This window comes from Thermobia domestica, chromosome 3 (assembly GCF_964235325.1).
Source record: "Thermobia domestica chromosome 3, izTheDome1.hap1.1, whole genome shotgun sequence".
Lineage (NCBI taxonomy): Eukaryota > Metazoa > Arthropoda > Insecta > Zygentoma > Lepismatidae > Thermobia > Thermobia domestica.
The window spans coordinates 62,081,516-62,107,698 of NC_137456.1; the positions used below are offsets into that span (position 1 = coordinate 62,081,516).

General features: G+C 36.5%; 1 protein-coding gene across 1 annotated transcript in view; it reads left to right on the forward strand.

The window, feature by feature from the left end:
- The first annotated feature begins 11,671 nt into the window (after nt 1-11,671).
- Nucleotides 11,672-26,183, forward strand: part of LOC145680438 (uncharacterized) — a 34,431-nt gene continuing 19,919 nt past the window's right edge. The window contains exons 1-4 of the mRNA XM_081750969.1: nt 11,672-11,884; nt 12,047-12,184; nt 18,083-18,238; nt 19,439-19,555. Of these exons, the coding sequence (XP_081607095.1) occupies nt 11,883-11,884; nt 12,047-12,184; nt 18,083-18,238; nt 19,439-19,555 (413 nt within the window). The 5' untranslated portion in view covers nt 11,672-11,882. The remainder of the gene's footprint in view (nt 11,885-12,046; nt 12,185-18,082; nt 18,239-19,438; nt 19,556-26,183) is intronic.

Here is a 26,183-nt window from a genome sequence, read left to right on the forward strand (position 1 = left end):
AGTTTTCCGTTACTAGCATATAGCGCTGGCCCACTCGGCCACGAGGACCGACAACAACGATTGTCTGAATTCTGCTATTTGAATGCAACGTGGCAAGACATAGATAACGTCAACCAATCAGAACTGTGTTTTTCGTTCCTACTTCCTGGAGCATTACTCTCCTGAGCTAGTCCTGTAAATGTCTATAGAGAGACATTGTTTGATACACTCCACAATAGCACACGATTAACAGTGAGTGTTGCGAACCCATAGTAATCAACGTAAAAAACAATAGTGCTTTATTTCTATCACTTCCGGTTTGAATATCGTCTCCGTAAACGAACTCGATTTCTAATTAAATCTTGGTGGAGGAAAAGTTATTCTTGCCAGGAACAAACATTTTCTTCTCCAGGGAAGATAAATTTTTGTCAGCAGGGATATCCCTGACATCTCCCGTCAATTCGCATACTTGGAAGAATAAACTATTTTCTTCATTTTAGGAATTTAATAGCACATACGTACCGTTTAAAAAAACACTTAGTTTATTAGTTTCCTTGGTGTTTGGAAAATTGTTAGATACAAACAGTTTGTGACTTTCTGGACTGTGGCTTCTCCTGAAGAGATAAAGAAGGAGAGGAACCATAAAATCAGAGACTTTAAACCACCAAGAACAGCGAAAAGTTAATATGTAGGAATCAGTATTGAAACCGGAAGTTGTATTTGTTCTCATTACTTCCGGTTTTAATAGAAGAATGGAGCTGAGATAGCATTATTTTTAAGATTTGGAATAAATACCATAAACTATTTGTAGCCCCTATTACCGTTTCATTGTAGAAATCAATATTAGAACCTGATGTAGTAATTTATTTCTACAACTTTTGGGTGCAATAGAGGGATAAAATCGGAAATTGAACTTATTCTTGCGATCCTAAATTCAATTTTATTAAAAAAAAAAAAAACTTTCTCTCTATCCATTACCATTTTTCACTATGGAAACCGTAGATTTCTATCATTTCTAGTTTGCATAGAGAAAGAAGTATCGAGATGGAAGTTATGCTTTTAAGAATCTATTCACATCAAAAAGCCATTTATCACTATCTCTTACTGTTTTTGCTCTGTTAAGATCTGTGTTGAAACCTGAAGTAGTGTTAAATTTCTACCACTTCCAGTTTTAGTAGAGGAATACTGGTGGACATGGTACCTTTTCTTTAGACGCTGAATCGATTCTAAAAAAATGCTTGTCGCTATCTATTTTGATCTATGAAATCAACGTTGAAACCGGAAATGGTTTATATCTATCACCTTCAGTTTGAATAGAAAGTTAACGGAGAAGATTGAGCCTATTATTAGGATGGTGAATCGATTCAAGAAACCACATCTCGCTATCTCTTTTGATGGAGATTAATATTGAAACCAGAAGTGCTTTTACAATCTATCACTTCCGGTTTTTGTAAACAGATGCGAGTAAAGATGGTATGTTTTCTTGAGATACTGAATCAATTCCACTAAACCGCTTGTTGCTGGTACCTTTCTGGTTCTATGGAAATTAACGTTAAAACTGGAAATGGTTAATTTTTTGATACTTACAGTTCGAATAAAGAAAATGAAATGAAATGAAAATTTTAAATTTAACGTCCCATGATTATGCTTATTAAGGCAAGTGAGTGATGATGGAAGAACTGGAATGAGAATGTGGAAGGAAAAGGAAATACTCCTAGAAAACCCACGTACACGATATTATCCACCACAAACTTACTTGATCGGATATCGAACCAGAAACCCCTCTCACCAGAGGGAAGCGCTTTACCACTGAGCCACCGTACATTCTAGTTTGAAGAAAGAGTTAACGGACAAGACGGAATCAATTCTGACATTGAATCTAATCTCGAAAAGCAAATTATCGATATATCGATTTTGCTCTGTTACTTGAAGAAATACAGAACATAGCCGTCCTATAAGGCTTCCGATATTTATGCATAGGATAGTTTTGAAATCTGAAAGGCAAGAGGAAACTTTACATATTTTGTCTAATATCGAAGTGATATTACCACAAACTTTATAAGAATAACTCACTGGGCAAGGCGGTTGATATGCACGCTTCAACAAATACTAGTGTCACATATATACCACGTGAAGGAGTTTGGTTTGTTTGACATTATTGAAACCGGAAGTGTTAGTATATTTATACCATTTCAGGTTTTAGTGGAGGGATTAAAATAGAGATGGAATGTATTCTTAGAATGATTATTTGACTGCAGAAAATCATTAATCGCTATTGGTTACCGTTTTCGCTCTATAACGATCAATATTAAAATCGGAAGTGGTTGATTTCTGCTACTTCCGGTTTCAGTATAGAGATTAGAGTGAAGATAGAATATATTCTTGAGACACTTCATTGATTACAGAGAACAGCTTCTCGGTATATGTTATTGTTTTTATTCAATGGCGATCTACATTACAACGGGAAGTTGTGAATTTTTTGCTCTTCCCGTTTGAATAGGGGGTTTAGAGAAAAGATGGTGTTTATTCCTAGAACCGTAAATCGATTTCAAAAACAGTTTCTCGCTACCTGTTATTGTTTTTGCTCTATGTAAATCAATATTGAAGCCGGAAATTCTAATGGATTTATATCACTTCCCTTTTCAGTATAGGGTTAAGGATGAGTAGGCAGTATATAGTTGGGACGCTTAATCGATTCAGAAAACCACATCTTTCTATCTATTACCATATTACTCTGTAGCGATCAACGTTAAAACCAGAAATGGTTCATTTGTATCGCTTCCGGTTTGAGTAACAACTCGATAAACAAACTCGACTCCTTAACTTTTGACCCAATATGATAATGATTGATCCCGTAGGGCTCGAGATTTGTTGTCTCCCGGACGGACGGAAACGGTAAATATGTAATCGAGTTTTGGTAAACCAAACTCCTTAGAAACAAAACTACTGTCCTATTACGATAAACTGAGTTCACAGCACGCAGTAATGTCTGTCTTTTGTTTAATGTAATTATAAAACAATTGTGATATGGTAAATATATATCAACAAGGTAACCTTTCACTACGTAAAATTACTTTCTATGATGTCCTTACCACAATTCACAGCAAAGTTCCGCTTCTTGAACTACAACGATATAAACAATAAGGTATTGCCTTACTGTGACTGACACAGCAAACGCACATATTTGGCAATGATGCATTATGGCGTTCTGCGCAAGTTTCTTCTCAAAATCTATTTCCTTAAATAGGGTAAGGGGGTACAATTTCGAACAGGTACAATTCTGAACACAGTAAGCTTTTGCACCATTTTTCGAAATACAACAGTTTCCAACACTGAGTGAAGAATATGGCGTTGACGGTGACTCTTGTGCTTGTTTGTTTCTGATAGAGTTGTGTGTTTAATTGTTTGTTGAGGCCGTACAGAAATTATTCTTCAACCAAAGGTGTGTATATCAACCATAGAAAATGTCGTACTATAAAATACCTCATTGTTTGACGTTGTATTGTTGCTTTAAATTGCGAAATGTTGGTTGTTAGTTTACTGTAGTATGTTGTACGGTCCATGATGGAAACAAGCATGGTAAACCAGATGCTATCTACGAGCAACATTTGTAACTGTTTAGTCGCAGATAAAGTATAGCGAAAGGTACAATTTCGAACACCAATAAGGGACAATTCTGAACACTAGGTTCAAGGTACATATCAGCCAGTTGTGCTACCATTCTCAGTGTGCCTTTCGTGTTTTGTCATTACAAATGCCACGACGAAAAACTGAAAAGAAGAAGCGTCTTTTGTGGGATCCTTCTAATATGGCAATAGCAGTGAAGAACGTCTTATCGGGTGATTTATCGTTAAGAGGAGCATCGGCATTGTATCACATTCCACTAGGCACCCTTCATGACCGTGTAGGCAAGGAAAAGGAAAGGCAGATCCTCCATCGATAACAGGCAAAATTGGACATCCCACAGTACTATCGGAAGAAACAGAGAAGGTTTTGGCGAATAGGTTAGTGTATTTCGAAAACAGAGGATTAGGACTTACACCCTTGCAAGTAAAACGTGCTGCTTTTGATGTGGATGTGGCCTGTGGAGTTCGGCACCCATGGAATCCAGATGTGAAGATAGCTGGTGATGACTGGTTCAAAGCCTTTATGAAAAGGCACCCAAACATAAGTTTGAGGAAACCAGAAGGACTATCGAGAGTTAGAGCTGCAGATATGAATGAAGAAGAAGTGAGGAACTACTTTAGAATTCTGAAAGGTGTAATGAATGACTTTAATTTGTTTGATAAACCTCAATGCATATACAACATGGATGAGACAGGGATTCCCTTGAATAACAGACCCATGAAAATAGTAAGTCAAAAAGGAAAGCGTGAGATCGTGTCACTAACCAACGTTGAAAAAGGGGGAAACGTGACAGTCGTTGCTTGTTGCAATGCTTCTGGCTCTTACATTCCACCGATGATTATTTTCAACGGTGTCAGAATACGCCCGGAATTCAATGATGGTTTGCCACCTTGCACAGTTGTGGAGTTGAGCGAGTCTGGTTACATCAACGAAAGGGTTTTTCTTAGGTGGTTGGAACATGTTTGTATATACAAAACTTCTGGTAAAGTTCTGCTTATACTGGACAATCATGGAAGCTACAAAATTTCAATGCCATGAAATTCTGCCAGGAGAATGAGATCGAGCTCGTGCGTTTACCACCTCATAGTAGACACATTCTTCAACCTTTAGATAGAACTTTGTTCAAGTCTCTGAAGGCACACTTATCACAGGAATGCAACAAACTGGCAACATCGCCATCCCAACGAGGCTCTGTCGAAGCTCAGATTTAATCCTCTCTTTTGCGAGGCTTGGAACGAGGCAGCTTCTTTTGGATCAGCCATAAAAGGTTTTGCGTGTACTGGAATCATGCCCTTTTCGGACGACATTGTTCCAAAGTCCAAATTTGCTCCTTCCCTCCTGTTCGTATCGTCTTCGGAAGAAAAAAATCAGTCTAGGAGCAACACTGGAACTAATGACATTTGTGCACCAGGAACATCAAAAATTGATGACTCACCTACATCACAAGATCAAGATAGACCCACTATTATCTCACCTACACCAAATACCTCAGGTTCTCCTATGCCACAAGGCGAAGACAAGCCTAGCATTCCCTTACCTACACCAAAACCCTCCGATTCTCCGGAAAATGCTTTGGTTCGTAACATCCTCAAAACTCCTCAGAAGAAACCTTCTACACGTAAAAGAAAACTCCTAACCTCGCTCCATCTTACAAACAATGCTCACATTGTTGAATTACAGGCTAAGAAATTCTGTGTTGTTAACCGGCCTACTCCAGGAAAGAAGCTTCAAGTTGCAAGACAGCCACAAAGAAGCAGGGCATTAACTCCAACAAATGAGGATATATATGGCTTTTGCCAGTTGAGCTATTACAGTGAAGAGTCCGTCGTGAAAAGCGACTGGATACGATGCCAGTCTTGCCAAGTGTGGTATCATGAAATGTGTGTAGGTGCACAAGCTAAGAAACAATTTATTTGTGGAAAATGTAAGTGATCGAAATAGTACCTACCAGTGTTCGGAATTGTACCTGATGTGGTACAAATCTGAACGTTTCTGTGCTAACAAAAAAAATTATGTTTATGGACATTGTAACAGAGCTTTTTTCTTAATATTTCTGTAACACAACATATAGATCACAAACTTTGTATTTACCAAAACTTGTACTTTTATTACGTATAGTTTGTCCAAAAATAAAGTTTCTAAAGTGTTCGAAATTGTACCCTCTTACCCTATAGGTTAATATTTCAATAAAACTTGAATCATAACAGGACAAGCAGTCAAACAATATATCTATTTTATAATGAGATATTTACTTTAAAATACCTTACACATACGTACACACAATCATTGGGTACATCTGAATACATATCTAGTAAGATCTAACAGTAAATGTCACCTTGTGTGCTCATTGTAAAACGAATCAAGTTTTGATGTTTCTTACCTTTTACGATATCAGAACATACAGTATAACCAAGTGAGTCAGTACCTTATGTTGTGGCTGAAACAAAACTACTTTATAGTGCAATATTTACAATAAGGAGTGTATCGAAAAGTAGTTAGGAACATTGCATATGTCAGGAAAGTCAGAAGAAAAGATAAAAAGTGAAGCAAACCCACATTTTTATTAATAGAGAACCTGTATGTATCTACATGACAAAGAAAATAGAACTTACATGTCCCGTCGTGCATATGAACGTAGTTTCTGTTTAATCCCAGCCATTAACCTTTGCACAGTCTCGACGGTGCATTTCCTCGATGCTGCAGCCCAGTTTCTCTTGAAGTCCGCCATGTTGCGCACTGGTTTATCATTCTTTCGGAAGTTGCGTTTGACAATTGCCCAATATCTTTCGATTGGACGGAGTTGTGGGCAGTTTGGTAGATTCATGTGTTTCCCTACAAACTCGATGTTCTGTTCATTGAGCCACCGTACTGTCGTCTTAGCATAGTGTGCTGTTGCTAAGTCGGGCCAAAACAAGGGGGGGATTGCATGCCTTTTATACAATGGCAACAGTCTTTTTTGTAGACATTCCTTTCTGTACACTTCAGCGTTTATGGTAGATTCTGCATAAAAATACCGGAGCGCAAACCACAGGAGCAGATTGCCTGCCATACCAGTACTTTTTTCCCAAATTTTTCCACGTCAACGTACCTCTGTGCAGCACATACATCCCCAGCATTGCGTGCAGTATAATATTGGGGTCCCGGAAGTGTTTTTGAGTCCTCTTTTACGTACGTTTCATCGTCCATGAATACACTTCGCTCTGGTGACTTCACGATGTTGTCATACAGCTTGCGGGCTCTTGTTTGTGCCGTTTGTCGCTGCTTTGATGTTTGTTTCGCACGTTTTTGCTTCTTATAGGTCTTCAAATTATGTCTGGCCTTGATACGCTGAATCATTCCTATGGACGTTCTCGCTTTGGTAGCCAAATTCCGCACAGACATTGATGGATTTTGGTGTATCAACCGCACAACTTCACGGTCGAGTCCAGGGTTTCTGGGACCCATTTTTCGCCCAGATCTCGGCATATCTTCAAAGCTGTAATGTTCACCGAATTTCCCAATGACCGATTTCACAGTTGTATGATGAACCCCACACTTTTTTCCTATCTGATTGTATGTTATGCCTTTGACGGTGCACCAATTGTGCAGGATTTCCCACTTCACTTCCCGTTTCATACGCGACATTTCCCATTCAACTCGGAACACATCAACAAGCACGCAGCTATCCGTTTACAAGACTTCAACTGACCAGGTGCTTCCAGGTTTTGCCGTCTATGCAGCCTCGCAAGTGCACACCGACACCCCCAATGTTGCTAACTACTTTTCGATACACTCCTTATGTAACGTTTCATTACGCAGTAGTTAAGGGAGTAAACTAAAATCTGTACTGACTTTCGGGTGGTGATACACTTTCTTTAGCTATCAATACAACTAAAATTTAACTTCACAGTCAGGGCCGTCGCGTGGGCGAGGCGATCACCTCGAGCGCCGCAACCAGGGGGCTCTAGGACGACAAATCAACAAAATTCAAGGAATTCAGATTATATTGGTAAATGATTTTTTTTTAAATAATGTTAATTCAGATATTTTAATAATATTCAGGATACGGCTAAGTAAAATTTATTTATTTCTTTATTTTATTTTTATAAGGACACACAGGCTTAATGCCCAGTTATAGTGTTGTGCACATAATTGTTTAACATACACTATTATACATGCATTTATTAATATATATATACATATGTACACAAATATGTATAGTTTAATTATGAAGAAGTTATTGTCTGACAAGTGTTTTGAACTCGTTTTCGGACATACCAAATGCATCTACTACATGAAATCTAAAAATTTCGTTATATGAAGCACACATTATCCACAGAGGAGACTTATGTAATATGTTAGTTCTTGCTTTTCTACAATAGAATGTCCCAATGTTTGCTGTTCTGGTCTTACCTATTAGGACTAGTAATAATGCTTCTGAAACTAATTCTGGGCAATCAATTTTAACATTTAATAATTTGTGAAAGAACAACAGATCAACCACCCATCTCGTTTTCTGTAATGTTTGAAAGCTAAAATTCGTTGTTAACATAAGTTTTCATAGAGGACATACTGTGGGTGCAAACTGGTTTTCTTGTATGGAAGCATTTTTAAAATTTAAACTGTATAATTTCTATTGCATTAGAGTATTTAGTGATATTTGGAGTCCAAACAGTACAACAGTATTCTAATTTTGGCTTCACATACGGAAAATATAACCTTATAAATGTTGATTCTTTGTAGGAATCCTGTCCTATCCTATAAATTAAACCTAGGTTTATATATGCATTACTTGTTAGTGCGTCAACGTGTTGAACAAAGGTTAATTTGCTATCAAATATTACTCCTAGATCTTTGTAGTATTTGGGGTAGACGTATAAGTAGGAAGTGCCACTTATTGCATAGGTAAAATTAATTGAATTTTCTTACCTCGTGAAAGATAGAGATTTACATTTGGACACCTTCAGCACTAATTTATTCTATCACACCACATTTGAACTCTCTGGAGATCCTGTTGAAGTTTCACACAGCTATCAATTGAACTGACTTTGGAATACAATTTGAGATCGTCGGCAAAAAGAAGAACTTGAGAAGTTTTAATATACAGAGATCGATAACAAGAAGAAACAACATGGGACCTAGATTAGATCCTTGAGGGACTACCAATAGAGTATTCAACTTGAAAATTACCGGTAATGTAAAACATCGTCTAGGATTATTCAACTGGAACTCTCTCCAGCCCTCTGCGAGATTTTTTTTTTTTTTTTAATCTTAGAACTTAATATGGGTATCGTTATTCGTATATTCTATGCTATTACTATGTTGATGTGTATCAAGTTCAAAATAAACAAGAAAGCACTCGATTTCAATAATTTAAAACTGTGTTTTCATTACCTTTTATTTTTAACTACAAAAGCCATTCACTTTAAAAGATTGGCCTAATACCAACTTCTTTTATCTTATATTCCATATTTAAATTTAGAAGTACAGAATAAACTCTGGCTGTTTTTCATAACACACTGTGGGGCGCCTGGGAATTCTCGCCCCGGGCGCTTACAATCCACGCAACGGTCCTGTCCACAGTTGTTGCGATAGCTGTACATGTTAACCTACCTCTCTGTGTCAAGATTAAGTGCTTTCAAACTTGGTTCAAATTCCATTGGGTAATGTTTTTACTTTTTAAAAAAATAATTGTAAGAGATAGCGAGAAATTGTTTTTGATAAGGATTCAGCGTCCGGGGAATAAGTTTCTTCTCTCACATTATCACTCTTATTGTTGCCGGAAGTTATAGATCTATTTCCAGTTTCAACATTGAATTCGCATGGTTTGGAAATCTACCGTAGTTTCATAATGGGAAAACAAACACATGTTTTGAATAGAAATTTAACTGATAGTCACTTCCACAGTGTTAATGAGGAACTCATCCGAACATGATATTAGTCGGTGTTCACGACACTCATTTTGCAATGTCCTGTCACTAAAACTAAATTTGGCAATCCCCAGCGGCGAAAGGCGCGTTCATTCACCATTTCTGGCCCAAATACACTGTTAATGATTTTTAGGATTTGGCTTGCACAATGTCCCATTTTGAATAGTAAATAAACTCACTCGCAATTGTGTGTTCTCTATATTGCACTTTCATATGACCCTGATCAACAACTCATTGCCTCCCGACTGTCTGGATAAGTTGCGCGCCAGAAATATCATTCATATCAACCTAATACCTTCCCCCGGAATTTTCTAATGTTGTTAAATGAAATAATGGGTTTTTCCTATACACAGTTCCGTTCCAAGTTACGAAAATTATTATCGGCATTGAATTGTGGGTTAGGATGATCATTGCAGAGTAAAATCACTCGGTCATTTGTGGAAGGATGGGTTTCAACGATCTGGAAAGGTGATATTAGTAAACAGGAATTAATTTTTAAAAAATTGCCTTCAAACAGTTCTGAGCTTCCTCTCAGTGTGCAAGTTTTCTTTCTTCTTTCTTTCTTGGAGTGGAAGGAGTGGTGTCTGATAAAGACACAGTTATTGTGTTGAAACTATGTTGTGATTGTATGTTTTATATATATTCACACATAGCTTTGTTCAGTCTCTTTTTGTGTTTAGTTTTAAAACATTGTCCTGAAATCAGAAAAAAAATCCGCTATACACTGAGTTAATGTTTAAATATAAAAAATGTTCCTGGAATCGATCCCAAGAATATATTACAATGTATTCTTCCACCCATACCTTTCAGAAGAAGAAAAAAAGATTAATAAAAAGAAACGAACATTCCCTTGCGCATACAGAACGCTATTCCACGAACTGAACATATTAATATCAGATAAATTTTACTTTTATAGGATAAAAGATGTACAGATCCTCAAAAAAAGATGCAATCATATTTTCACCACAAATTGTTGAAATAAAGCACTCATTTCGTACACATAAAAAAAAAAAAAAACTTGAAGAAACAAGACCACGATTAAAAAGTCGGGTACTAATTTATTAAGACCTGGAACGCCCTACCACTATCATAGAACTACAAACTTTTAACAATTTTAAAAAGTAGCTGAAAGAATATTTGAAAGTTGAGACACTGCTATGTAGTGTGTCATTATTATTATTATTATTATTATTATTATTATTATTATTATTATTATTATTATTATTATTATTATTATTATTATTATTATTAATTTATTAAGTTTTTATACTCCATGTAATTTTGTGTTAGCTACACATATTTACCTGCCGCCTTATACTAATATGTAAAAAAAAAAAAAATGAACGGAAGAATCATAGACAGTAGAAGCCCAGCCTGAATTGTTTATAAAGATTGTTAAGCAACTGTTTTGCAATCATATACATATTAATAAATTCTATTCAGTGGCGTAGCAGCTGATCCCGCAATCCCCGCAGAGCGGGGGGCCCGAGGTATAGGGGCGCCGGAGTCTTGCGATGAATAAAGATTTAAAGAAGTAGAACTTCAACCTTACTTCTGTCGGCTTTACAACTAGGGCCCCTTCTCCCCGTGTGCGTGGGTTTTCTCGGGGTTCTCCCGTTTCCTCCCACTTTCTTCATTCCACCATTTCATTCATCTCTCATCGTCGCCAGCATAACCGTGAGACGTAAAACTCAAAAATTTCATTTCATTTAGGGCCCCTTCTCCATACTTTGCGGGGGGCTCCGCAAAAGTGTGCTACGCCACTGATTCTATTCTATTCTATTGTTTCGAAGCTGGTCTCATTCAGAAGCGCTTTGCGTCAACACAACAATAATAATGTTATGTAGATTTATGTTTTATACGGTGCTTTGCGGTCTGTAAATTTACAAAGGGCAATACGGATTGTGCCAACGGAATATTTTTACACTGTCACAAGGGTTGTCATTCCTTAGAGGTACACATCAATGCAACCCACAATTTGATCTACTTGCGATTATCAGCACAGCACTTACAATTGCTAGCTGTATTTTTTGTATTGTGTTGAGAGTCCGAAAATATTGCGAAAACTGGAACAGAATGAGGTTCATGGTTTCTCAATCCCACGTATTTTGTAGCTAATAATCTTTGCTGGTACCACTGCTCACCGGAAGTATTGATGGATGTATTGAAGTACTAAATAATTTTCTGTAACAAAGTATTATTTTTGTACTAAAGAATTTATTTTAATCTCATTTGTATTAATTATAACTTTAAAACACACGCAATGGATATTGTTTTGTAGTTACAATGCATAGACATTACAATGCATAGACGGAAGCTAAACGGAAGTTCATTGATTAATGCCGGAAAACTTCGTAGGTGATTATAATGTAAGTAACTAAATAAAATCCAAATAAATCTGCATTGAACTTTGAAAATAACTAAAGCAGGATTACATATTTGAAATGACAATTGCTATACTTATGTACCTAGAAATATTGTTTTACTATTATTTTTATACATGATTTCAAGTGTTTATTTCATGTACGCAGGGCTCGAAATCGCCGGGAAAACGCTAAGAGTGATTCTGACTCCGACGCTTCAGATAAGGAAAACAAGAAAGAGAGAGGAAGAGATAAAAAGAAGAAAGCTGCTTCTTCAAGTAGTGGAAGTGGAAGCAGTAGCAGGAGGTAATACACTTATTTTCACCGTAAAAATTAGTAACTTTTGATACAAGGTAATACGTAACCGGGAGTTGTACCGTCCCGTGTTACACGAAGTAACTATCTTTGCAATGAGTCATTTTAAATTTTTGCGTATAGTGGGCAGAGTGGCATTATTCGAGCAGGCGGATCTACCAAATTTAGACAGATTTCTGGCATTTTTAGGGGTACTTGTGTTGTATCACCGAACCACACGAAAGTCGAAGAAAAATACCATTATGTACGTCATTTGGTTAGATTACATTACCTCACGTTAGGTTGTTACATTAGGGTAGTTTAGTTAGGTCAGTTATCTTCAAAACAGAGCGTGTAAACTTTAACAATTTGGAATAGAAAAGTCGTATTTGCGTATAAATACAGCGTCCGGATGTATGACAAAACTAGTGCGAAAAAACAAATGAACTTGTGCTAGGTGGCCAACAAAGAGCACGAATACTATCTAACCGAGTCATGGTAGGGTGAACTGGTGAGGCCGCGGGATAGCGTAAAGGTGCGTCCGAAGGGAGCAGGCGTGTTAGTGACGGAAAGCATGTGTGTGACCGAGGGTGATGAAAACCCGTGGGTTTTGGCTGGTTTCGTACTAGTAACGCTTCACTTGTAAACAGTACACCGTACCCTTTCACACAATTTCAACAATTGATGTTAAGTTATTTTTGTATAATTCTATAAAACAAAATCTTGACATATAATCGCTATTTCCACACCTGCCTTTCCGCTACTAAATCGTAACAAGTGTATCTCTCCGCCAAATAGTTCTCCCCTCCACATACAGTGCCGCATACAACATCAGAAGTAGACTACGACAAATACTTTCTTAACTTAAACTATTGCTCACCTGACTAGTCTTCCTCACAAACCAAAATAAATTCTCCAATCCACCTGGTAAATTTCCAAATATTGGTGCGGCGATACAGCACTTAACCTTTTTCAGGTTAGCTTTGGTGTTCAGTAGAACCGTCTGCTAGAGTGAATTCAAGATTTGTGATTGTGGGTGTACAAGGAAAGTTGTGTTAGAAGTGGATGTGATGTTCTATTTTTAATATATTCTGTATATCAGGTCAAGTTCTGAACCATGATAGTGTCTAAAGCCAAAGTGGATAGTGGGCAAAACTGTTACATATTAATATATATTTTTTTTTACAATAAACGCATTATTTTGCTTAACGAGTAGTTTAAATCAGATTTAAGTCTATTAAAAACAAAGCTTAAAGAATGGAAAACATTACAGTGCAGTTAACTCTGGCTCTCAGCCATTCATATATATGAAGAAAAGAACTAGATCAACGTTTTCTAATATTTATTTTTTATTTGGACTCCTAGCGGACTGATAATTCTCTGCGGCCCTCCGTAAAACGAACATTATTTTTTAAAAATATGTTTTACACAATTAGAATAAACTTTACAACACTGTGTGTTATTTAATGCAATGCATTATTCTTATAAATGAGATATTCAAAAAAAATACAATCGTATCAATTAGGTGTAAATTTATGAATTTAACGTTCAAACCTAATGTGAACCTAACGTTCAAACCTAGGTTGGTAATTTTGTTATTTCTTACTACGGCTCATTTAGGCTTAGAGCCTGCTTGTGGCTAAGCGATTAGCGTATGGACCTTTGGCGTGGGAGAAACGGGCTCAATTCCCAGTGGGATTTTTTGTGGTACGTTAAGGTGTATCCTCGCTACTGAAAGCGACGCTAAACTCAAAAACCAGTCATTTATGTTTGGTACTGAAAGAGGGTGTTCAAAAGTAATTTAAAATAGGGTTAATACTGCAGCTGATTTTTTTTAAAACTAACTTTTTCAACATAGTAAGATAATCGTTGCACTCTGATTAGAAAAAAAAAAAAAAACATTTCATTAGTTACCGCAATTTGGAGTGGTCACATGTCTGTTTTTGTTTCAAATACCATATAAAGTAGTGAAGTAAGTCACTGAGGTCGATTCCGGTGCGGAACAGTAGTAATTCACATGAAGTTGGTTAATAAATAATAGTATTTTTCCTAGAAAAGTACATTGTTTCTGATACTGTAAGATTAAGCATCCGTGACAAATCTGACTTCCTTCTTAACTACAAGACACGAGAATGTGATAAATCGACGGAATATTGATTGAGATGTGGCAGTTCAATTCTATTATGTACCCGTATGTAATAACGTATGAGTAATGTCCCTGATTTTAATTTTCAATCTACTCCCTTCGATTCAGCTTTTATATACTCTTAAACCAAAAGAAAAGAAATGAAACTTACTATCCTACCTTGTTCTGCTGGCGTATTAATCCTGTCTAGTGCTGACAACTTTATAGTGATAAAGAAGGTCTACAATTAAGTTCGTGGCACCTTATCATTGGTTTCCATTTTTACTTCGTTCAAATGGTATCATAGGAATAAATGAGTGGTTTACATCTACATCACACTGAAACTTGTAACAAATGATCTTTACCTAGCTTGAAATGAATTAAATGCATTCTTTCTGTTCATGTGTCATAGGCAAAAATTTCGTTTGTGTATTTCTTCAGTAATACGTGTTACATGAGACCTTTACTTTTACAGACGCATTAAACTTTTCGAAAGAGCATATTACTTTCCAGATTCACATTTTATTCAAAGTATTTTTAGCTAACTTAACAGTAGTTGCTTGAGGTCACGCATCAAGGAGCGAATAGTAAGGAGTCCAGTGGAAAGAAGTTCACTGACAACTATATGCTTTTATTCACCAGTATTCAGCTTTCAATTGACAAATAATAGAAATGGATTAAGGTGTGGTGAAAATATAGGAATAAAATACCTAAGAGAAAATGGAAGAAACAGCAGAAATGTGAAAATACAGTAAAACCTATCAACTTGGCCACCTCTCTAAGTTGGCCATGTGCTTATCTTGGCCTAGTTCGTCTTAAACCTGCATTTTCCCATAAGACATTCATTACTTATTACTGCATGAGTTGGCCACCTGTCTATCATGGAAGTTGGCCACACTGAAGCAATGTTTAGCCTATGATGATAATGATAAATTTACCTGCGTATCTTGGCCACGCAAAATACCGTTTTGTTATTTTTCTTAACTCTTTCGTATTCCCATATGAGAGGCAGATGTTCTATATTTGTGACTGGAGGAAAGAAACATGGATTCCCGCGATTTGCTCTTGGAGGTCAATGGACACTAGCCTGATAAAGGGATGGTGAAGGAAGATGTGAATAAGAAAAGGCACCTACAGGAATTCAGAAAATAGTTGTACGTATTTGTTTACCCTGTCTGTTTTGATAAAACTATTAGCTATATCAGCTCGTCTCATCAGTGGGGAGCTTTAATAATTCCGGAAAATTCTCAAGGTTAAAACTAACCATCTCAATTGTCAACTATTGGCACCTGAGGGCTTGTCAAAAGGTAGCGGAGGTTTTGAGATAAGAATTCCCTCAAGATTTTCTGAAAACATCTTTTGCTTCGAGGGAAACACTTGTAGCTCATTATCAAGAGGTAGTTAACTACAATATTAGAATGTGCATATCTGCCAAAAAGAATAAAAGAAATATGTCTAGAACAGGGCGCAAAATTTCAGGTCGCCATTCGCGACTAGAAATTTAGAATTGGTGACCAGTGTTAAGTAGGCCACTGGATGATTTGCTGACAATTTCCATCAATGACCCTTCACATAAGGACTTTGATCCGAAATCTGCAATCGACAACTGGTACTTCAATGCAGAGAGACAAACGTGAACTCTTTAACCCGTTTAGGATTTTTGGTGACTTTGTTACCATGGCGTAGTATCGTCTTTGATCGTTTATTTAGGTTCTATAATAGGTATTTGAGCCGGTTTTTAAAATTATTCAAGTCAAGGATGCACCAAAGAACACTCCAAATACGTTTTGGAACCAGGTGGTTAACCTAAGTGGGGCTGAGAGGCGAGACTTTTTTTTTTTCTTAAGGGAAATTTCAAAAAAAATTTCGTGCCTTTAGTTTTCACGATATCAAATTGTAACTTTGCATACGGATTGTATGTACCTTTGGGTATTTCTCAAACTTTTCTGGTAACGGGGTCCGGTCCAGGCACGAGGGGCGCAAGTGTTCCGAGAGGGTGATTTTTTCCGGGTTTTATCGATTTTTCGGTTCAGGTATACGATACGTAGATGTGAGTGATACCGTTGGAAAGGGCTTGTTATACTAGAGAAAATAACGTTTGAACCATGACCCTAGCCCAAAATAGTAAAGCCGCAGTAAATTTTTATATGTATATATATGTGTGTATATAGAGGAGGAGCCTAAATTCAGACTTTCAACAATCTTTTCCGCCCTCTGTTTTCAAGATAAAAGATTGAAATTTTGCACGTATTATGTACATAACAATGTATTTTAGAAAACAATTCAGATCCCTACGTCAACCCAGGCGTAGGCCAGAGGAGCAAATATTTTGGTTGGATTTTCAAAAATACTTCCGGGTTTTTCCCTATTTTTTCCAGTTCAGATGTATGATATGGACATGTGAGTGATACCGTTGGAAAGGGTTTATTATACTGAAGAAAATGGCGTTTGAACCATGACTTTAGGTCAAATATAAATGACGCAGTACTTTTTTGAATATATATATATGTGTGTGTGTGTGTGTGTGTGTGTACATATGTGAAAAAAATGGGTCACCTTCAGACTTTCAATAATTTCTCCCGATCTGTAAATTTTCAAGGTACAAGAACGAAATTTTGCACATATATGCATAACAACGTATTGTTTTTTTTTCTTTTTTTTTTTTTTTAAATCAGATTCCTACGTGAACACAGGCCCAGACTAGAGGGGCACCACAATTTCGAAAAATCTCCTGTTTTTTTCAATTGCTTTGTTTCTGGTGTATAATACGGACAGATTGTGGTGCCGTTAAAAAGTATAGTCTATCCTTTAAAAAAACAGGTATGAACTATGATCCTACGATAACTAGTAAGGAAGCAGTAGCTGTTTGAGTGAAATTCTAAAATTTACCTCAAAAAGTAGAAATCCTAAAAGGGTTAAGGTAAGATTTTTTTTAACGTATGTGAATTGTGCAATTCAAAATTGATTACTTTGAACCTCATTGTCTGGTTTTGAAATTTTATGCCCTTCTTTGTCAAACCAAAGCCCGAGGGGGGGGGGGGGACCTTATAATTTGTACGTGAGAGATACCGGCGAGCATAATTTTTGAATTGGCGAGTGCGCCTTACTTTGAAATTTTGCGTCTTGGTCTAGAATGAACCACTATTCAGTAACAACTGAAAAGAAGTCATATAAATTGCATATGAATTTCTCAATTTATAACTTGTTTTTCTTGTTTTCAATCTGAATAACTCAATGTGCTATAATATCAGTTTCAATAAACTGCGTACATAAGCTTCTGTTTCGTGGTTGTTTGTATTATTGTGTTTTCAATCTGAATAATCCAATGTACCAGACTAGTTTTCAGGAAAAGAAAGGTATGCACATATATTAAACATACTATAGTAATATTTTCTAGTACTGTATATTTTTATGGTTACTCTCTATACATTATTTATAAGTAGCTGTCGTGCCACTGCTTATTAAAATTTTGCAATCAAGTAATACTAGAAATCCTATTCTGAAAACACACCAATCACACTTATTTTCTGTAAGTTGGCCACTTTTCGATGGAACCGATGGTGGCCAAGATAGACAGGTTTCACTGTATTATTAATGTAGAGGTAACAATCTAATCGATGTCTTATTACTTATTTAGAATCAAACATTACCTCTCGGCCCGCTAGGACAAAAGTAACAATTCTGACTATTGGAAATTCTGTTTTTTCTTTAACCCTTTGGGGAATATTAGAAATAAACGAAGTACACATTCTTGTAGAAACATTAATGTTTCTTCTTGCTTTTAGTTCCTCTGACAGCAGCTCAAGGTCATCAAGTGGGTCTAGCTCATCGCGCAGCTCTAGTTCAGGGTCGTCATCACGATCTAGTTCGAGTTCAAGCAGTAGTGGCAGTTCCAGTTCAAGCTCTCCAGCAGCGAGACCAAGGCCGCCTGCGAGGCGAAGGTAAGAAACAATTTTATTTGTAAGTAAAAATAATGATGATTCAGTACAGTTTTGTACTGTCTTTTTTTTTTTTTTTTTTTCAAAGCTTTTACATTCATAACTATATTCATTAATTATAGTCCGAAGTCGCTGAATCACCTTTCCTCTCTCGAAACAAAGAAATACAGGGGACATGATAGTTCAGAGGTAGAGCTCTTACTTCTGGTACGAGGAATCCGGGTTTAATTCCAGGCCATGTGCTTTAGTTGTGAACAAGATCGTGCCCGTGGATTCTCTCGTGTTTTTCACATCAATTCTTTCGTAATCAGTTCACTTAAATTAATCATCCTTCTCCTCTAGCCTACAGAGCATAACCGTGGTAAATTAAATTTAAGATATAATCTTTTTTAGAAGAGAAATAGTGGTTATTTTGAAGCGTCAGGTATAGCACTAGAATGAGAAAGATGCTCGTAAAAATGTACCAAAGCCATCTGCGTTGGTATCCAATCAAAGTAAAAAAAAAAAAAGCAGCGCACATCAATTTTCTCAACAAAAAAAAAGTACAATGTATTTTTCATCCTACTTTTAATCATTAAAGTCGTTATACACAGAAACAATCCAACAATACTGTGATTATTAACAGAAATCATTCCTATGCCTAGCTTTCTTCGTCGCCGTCGTCTCCCGAGGAGCTGGAGCACGTATCACCCTTGGACTCAATAAAGTCTTCGCTCCCATCGCTGGCATTGGAAATGCAGCATTTTTAAAGCTACGGACGACAAGATTCTCTGGAATTGAATTCCATGCTTCAATAATCCATTCACACAAAAGGCGAAGTGCAGGTTTCTTAATTCGGCCAGTTGGCGTAGTTTCGTGTACTGCAGTCGCCATCCATTCAGTGTACAGTCGCCGCAAGTGGTTTTGAAAGGCCGGTTGATGCAAAGAGGAAAGATGACCTGTAACTTGTCATTTTATATTAAAACTTTTCTACTCTTGTAAAATTACTCACAATATTCCAGTAGTAGGTTAATAAAAACTCCCCATGATTTTAAAAATGCTTGGTGGCTCAGTCAATTCTACATTTCCTCGTGTATGCCGCGCACCCTGTTTTTTGACTTCGTTTTTGTACAGAAAAGGTGCGCGGCATACACGGATAAATGCGGTATTTTGTGCTGTATATGTATACTTGTGTGTCAGTTTAATCTATATTTCTTTATACAGAGTTCCAAATGAAAGCCATAGCAGAAGCCGCAGCAGAAGTGCCGACCAGAAGAAGGTCAAAGAAAAAGAGGAGAAAAGGAAGAAGCCTGAAAAGGCCAAATCCAAATCAAGATCACGGTAAATATGTTCTCTTTAGTTATAAACTCACTAAACTAAATGAATAACTAAATTGTAACATCGAAATGGAAGTTTTAATAAATACATACATACATAGAAGGTACGGACTAAAATACACTGAAGGCAATAAATACACTTTAAACTTTCGAGTCTAGGGTGACTTGATAACTAAATGTAGAGAGGAATGAGATCATTGTTAACCAGACGGAACGTCGTCTCAACCTTGCTTTTGGACTCCAGCATCAATATCCCTCTCGCCGATAAGATAATATGCAGCTTACTACTCTGAAACCTTGCTAGAACTACGACTTTTCATATTATGCAGCCCGCGAGAAAAGGAATCCTCCCATGATTTTTAAAAGAAAAATCGAATCTTTATATTTAGTGCTCAATCAAACACTTCAGGGTATACCCCCATGAAACTTTTGTTCTTAACACATAAATGACTGGTATGGTCGAGCGATGTAGGCGTAGGCTAGTGATCCGAGATCTCTGTGTCGTCAGTTCGAATTCTTCTCAGGACATGGGTATCCCTTAGCGTTTCACCATTCTTTTCATTATCGATATTCATTTCACATCGTCTTTAGCTTGAAGGATACCAACATGGGACGTAAAACTCAAATAAATAAGTCCGCAACATTTTAAAGTCCTTTTCATTGTTGCAAATCCTTCAAATGTTTTCCCCATTGCTAAAATTCCGAGTTGGACCTCATGTTCAGGTCCTAGTGCCACTTTCGAAGATACGAGTGACCTTGTATCACTCATGCATTCCATCATGGACACAGTGTTAACACCATTCAAATCCCCATAGCTGTGCCTTCAATACGATTTTTTTTTCTTTCACTACCTACTACTTCCAAATCAAGTGTACGACTGTGAGACTAGGCATTCCTTCATTCTACGATCACCTTTTCATGAGATGCCTGGAGTAACAAGTTCTACTATGCACCACTAAAATTGTATGGATAAGACCTGTCAGTAAATAGGGATTCCTGACCACTGATACTTTGCATTGGGTAATTCCTATAAACAATAAATCTGTTCAATTCTGGTGCTTTTCTGCTGATACCGATTACCGTCAGACTCGAAAATGCATGAAAAAAATTAACCTGCACATGTTTATAGACTTGTTCAAAAAAATCTTTAAAATGCCATATTCGAGCAACTGTGCGTAGGTAATGGCTTTAAATAAAAGATCTCAATATGCCAAAGAAAAATTCATATTTGTATGTTACTATTGTAGGGCTTTGCAAAGAGAGGTGGGTGGCTATTTTTTGTTCTGTTTCTTTGAACAAGACTGTCCATTGTTAGCCATGAGCGTGGAATATACTCCTCTATCCTATTTTCATTGTTCACACTTTCTTTGCGGGGTTCTCTTTTTTGCCTTCGAGTAATAACTATAAAAATTATAATAATAATGAAGCCACCTTTATTAAATTCTTTTTCCCCTTTTCTAGTGTTATTGTTCTTCATCCCAACCCACCCCTATTCATCCTTTGCGTCTCACTACTTTATTCTTTTATTATATCACACTATAGAAGTTATTTTTACTTTTCTTTCCTTCATCTTATTCTGACCTTGATCTGGCCTAAGTTTTTCGGCGTAACGTGCAGTATAACTAATAGTGATGTATGGCCAGACTTAATTTTCTAGTATTGTGTTCTTCATTCTTCTGTACATTTTATAATTCGTTGACAGGTTGCTCTAGACAAAAAATTTATTATTATTTAGCGTCAATGTCTTTTTGTTGTTCACTAATTTTGATTTAAATGAGATATAAACGTATGGCTTCAATCTTAAGAGTTGCTCTTTTCTGTCTTGGTCTAAATGTGAAGGTAGTTTCTTTTTGTGTGAAACGTGTTCATATTTTTTAGTTATTGTTTTATATTTATGTAGCATTTAAAATTCTTATTGATAAGTTAGTGTTTTTTCTCCATATACCATGACAAACAGACTTAAAGTTATTCGTGTAATAATTTACGTAGCTTTTTCTAGATAACGCGGAGGGATTAAGCTTATATATTTTGAACACTTTTAAATGTTGGAAATAATGAAGAAGGGTTAATCCATTTAATTTTGTGATGTTAAAGTTGTACTATATTCAGATAGTTAAAAACAAGAATTTATTCATTTGCTAGAAGTTTATTTTCTGTTTGAGCGCTTATTTTATATAGACGTGTCAGCTTATTTTGCTCTTTACAAATGTTCGCGATAAACGCTGTAGCCGCGTTAATTTTGAAGACACTGATTCGAAGCAAAAACCGTTTGAAAGACAAATATGCAGTGTTTTATATTCAGTGCATATTTAAACCTAGTAAACAGCAAATACGTTTAAAAGGATGTTGAAAGTTAGTGTGGAAAACTGAAGTTGTCATTTTTGAGATAACAAATTTTTAAAGAAATAATAACTCACCGCTATTATTTTGCTCTAGATTTAGGCTTTGGTATACTGCTTTCTAAACTTGTTTGATACCTGAAAGTCTCATCCTTTCGTTTTCATGGGCTTTCAGACATGCGATTTTTTAAAAAATGAGCTGTGTTCAACTTGAAATATCTCAAAAGGGACGGACTTGAAAAATTTCACATTTTCACTAAACTTCTTAGTTTATATTGAAAGAGGTGGTTAAAAATTGATCGTGGAGACTACTACTTCTTAAATTATGGTGCTCGTTATGTGTAGCAAAATTCGGTTTATTAGCAACTAAAGTACATATATTGTGATGGTTCGTTCTTCGAGTATACTACATTTGTTAGGCATTAAAACATATGGTTCCGTTTAATTGTGCATGTTTTATTGTTGTAATATTTCACTGGGACAAATTAATAGTTATAACCGTGTTTTGAAGGAAATGATTATTAGAAAATAAACATTCTTTTGTCTTACGTAGTTTTTTGAGCTTACGCATTCATAAAATACTCAGGACCACTCTATTAATAGGAGTTCCGATTTAGCTTACTGTTTAACTAAAATACAAAAGAGTACATATATAAAGCACCTTCTTTAAAGTCGGCGCGGCCAAATTGTTTTCATTGGTCGGATTTTCCGGCAACATTACACCCTTATGTGTTTTATTATAGGAAAAATTATGATACAATTTGCTGTGAGAGTTTGTGTGATCTTGGATAACATGTACCATAATATTGCTGCTCTATTCACTTCAAGAATATTTAGTTGAAACAGTCAAGAAAGTAGCATCAGCAGTAAAGAATAATGTTGTACTTTACTTGTGGTGCCAGCAGCCCATATTAGGAAAAAAGAAACTTCACCAACAATTGATATATTTGTTTGCTCATACGGGATCAGCGCATGCAATGGAATCGCTGGAACCACAGAAAGAGAGATGACTAAGGCAAGACTGCAGCAATCATATAGAATCAAATTTTACCAGCTGAGGACACCTATAGGTTTTGCCATGAGTGTGTATCAGGCATCCATTTTGTTTATGTACCACCAGAAGAAATGTAATAAAACAGCTTGACATTATTGAGGAGATTTGATCTTTGTAAGCAACTTTCACAGACGTTGTTAATTCATAGGTTTGTACCTCTGACTCAAACAACAATCAGATGTTACGCATACTCATATTCAGAAGAATTCACTGATTGCAACACTACAAAAATTCCAGAAGAAAGTGTGTTATTGAAAATACAAGATACCATAGCTTGCATTTACGACAAGAACTGGTGGATCGGGTAGATTAAAGATACAAGTGAGACAAACAAGACCTCTTCATTCATTTTTTCATCCACATGACCCCAGAACTGCTTTCCAAATCACTAGATGACAAAAGTTCGGACGCCAATCAGTTAGGTCCCAAGGAAACTATCACCAATGGAGTTCACAGCTACTACAAGTCAAAGCTGTAATATCAGCGAAAACTATGTTAGATATCAATCAATATTTTTCAGTAATGACATTTTAAGGTGAAAAAGATAAGAATTAACAATTGTTATTTAGTTTGCTTTAGATATCAATTGTATAAATAAAATGTAGATACATATTAGGATAGGATGTATTATTTCGCCTTATGACAGTTTTTATCATACTTGGCGCAGTGCACCACTTCTTGTAATTTCACGACATAATATGGGGTCGCGGTGGCTCAGTGGTAAAGCATTCACCTCTGGTGTGGGGTTCCTGGTTCGATCCCAGCTCGCGCTAAGTTAACTTTGTGGTGGATAAACACCGTGTGCATAAGTTTCTCGGGATTCTCCCCTTTCCTCCCACTTTCTTCATTCCACCATTTTCATTCATTTCTCATCATCACCGTCTCCTTTAGCCTAGCCGGCTTCGTAGGATATAGAACTCAAAGATTTCATTTAATTCTTTTCACCACATAATAAAACATCGTAATCAAAAACTAGGTAAGTGATCAAATTTTAAACACTTCTTACAACGTAAACAACATTGTAAAATTTTGAAGTTTTTCAAGTCTGTCCGTTTTGAGATATTCCAAGTTGAACATAGCCGATTTTCGAAAAATCACAATATTTGAAGACCCATGAAAAGGAAAGAATTAGACTCTCAGTTATTAAAGTTTTTTTTACCCCACGAAGCCTGCATCTAAAGATGAAAAATTAATGAAATGAAATGAAATCTTCAAGTTTTACGTCCCACGAGTATGCCGGCGAAGCTAAACGAGAGTAATAATGAGAAATCAAATAGGTGAAATGGTGGAATGAAGAAAGTGGGAGGAAACGGGAGAACCCCGAGAAAACCCATGCACCAGAGGTTAAAGATAAGGAAATAAGTCTTGTTCTTTTTAAAATTCATTGTTTCAAAAAGTGGCAATTTTCGTGTCCCAAACTTTAACTTCCAAATTTTTTACGCTGCTCTACTTCTTGGCGTGAAGTCGATGTACTAGAGAAGTTTGACACCGTTCTGAAATGTGGACTGGAATCGTTAGTCAACTGTAACCTAAATAGCAACGCATGGATACAGGCCTCCCTTCCAGTTGATTCTGGAGGTCTTGGTATTCGTCGGGTTGTCGATTTGGCGTATCCTTCATTTTTAGCGTCGTTCTATGGCTCCTGGCATACCATTGAGATACTCCTCAACCAACTGAATGAGCCTCACATGGAATCCGATGTCCAAGACTGCATATCTAACTGGTCTAACTTAGTTGGTTTAAGCCCTCCTGAAATAACGGGCAGAAGCTCGCAATCAATTTGGGACAAGCCAATCATCAAATTATATCAATCAGTGTTATTACAAGAAGTAGACAGTCAGGAGGATAAGGCTAGACTTCTCGCCTCCTCATCACCAATTTCAGGTGCTTGGCTACAGGCATTACCTTCACACACCCCAGGACTGCACCTTCCAAACGAAAGTTTTCGTATTGCAGTTGCACTTCGCCTAGGAGTAGACATCTGTGAATCACACAACTGCTCTAAATGTGGTTCATCAGTCAAGCAGAATGGTCTACACGGTCTGTCTTGTATAAGTAGCTCCGAAAGCCATGTGAGGCATTCGAACGTGAATGACATTATCTGGAGAGCACTCACATCGGCGGAAGTTCCAACTGTTCGTGAACCTGTGGGGTGTAACAGATCTTATGGCATGACGCTGGTACCGTGGAAGAGGGGAAGGATTCTTCTCTGAAATTTCACCTGCTCTGACACTTTTGCGTCATCTAATCTCACGCTTTCTTCATCTCGAGAAGGAACTATTGCAGCCCGCCGAGAATGCGAGAAAAGAAGAAAATATAAAGATCTGCTCGATAGATACATGTTCGTGCCCGTAGCCATTGAATCGAGCGGCATTGGGGCCTCGAAGGGCTCAATTTCATCAAAGAAGTAGGCCAACGTATTGTACACCTTACTGGTGACAAGCGGGCTAATACTTTTCTAATACAACGTATCAGCATAGCAGTTCAGCGAGGAAATGTGGCTTCCATTTTAGGTACATTACCTCCTGGAAAATTATTAGAAGTTTTCCTTTTATAACTAACTTCAGAATTTACTGTTTATCTTTGTTAAGAAAGAAAGAAAGAAAGAAAAAAAAGTCAAATAACTTCCATGTTTTCAAAGGTATTCGTAGTGCAGTATGGTGAAATGTGTATTGAACATAAAATGTTGCACATTTAATTTTCTTTCAAATGTTTATTATTTGAAACAATATTTTTAAAAATAATGGAGTTACAGCGTTTATCGCAAACCTTTGTAAAGAGCAAAATAGGCTGACGTGTCTTTACAAGTCCACTCAAACACAAAATGAGCATCTAAAAAGTTGAATGAATACTTATTTTCAGTTTTCTAAATGTAGTACAAATTTGTGTACACAAATTACAAAATATTAAATCTTGTCAGCAACGTCATTAGGTGATTTCAAATGGATTGATCCTAAAATGAAGTGGTAGCTATAGTTTCTGGAACAAAAGTTTCACCAAGATCTTTGCTCACTTTAATATGTATTAAAATAAGAAGTATTTTAGAGTGCCTGCATTATGAGTTTAAACAAGTTACATATGGCGTATTAAATTTGAATACAGAATACAAATTTGAATACGAGAACACGATGAAAACCATAGACAATTAGTTAAACATAAAAATTGTGTTTGGCGGACTTTTTGGTGAGTCCAATCATCTTTCAGTTATAAACACACTAATCAGCTCTGATAGAATAGAA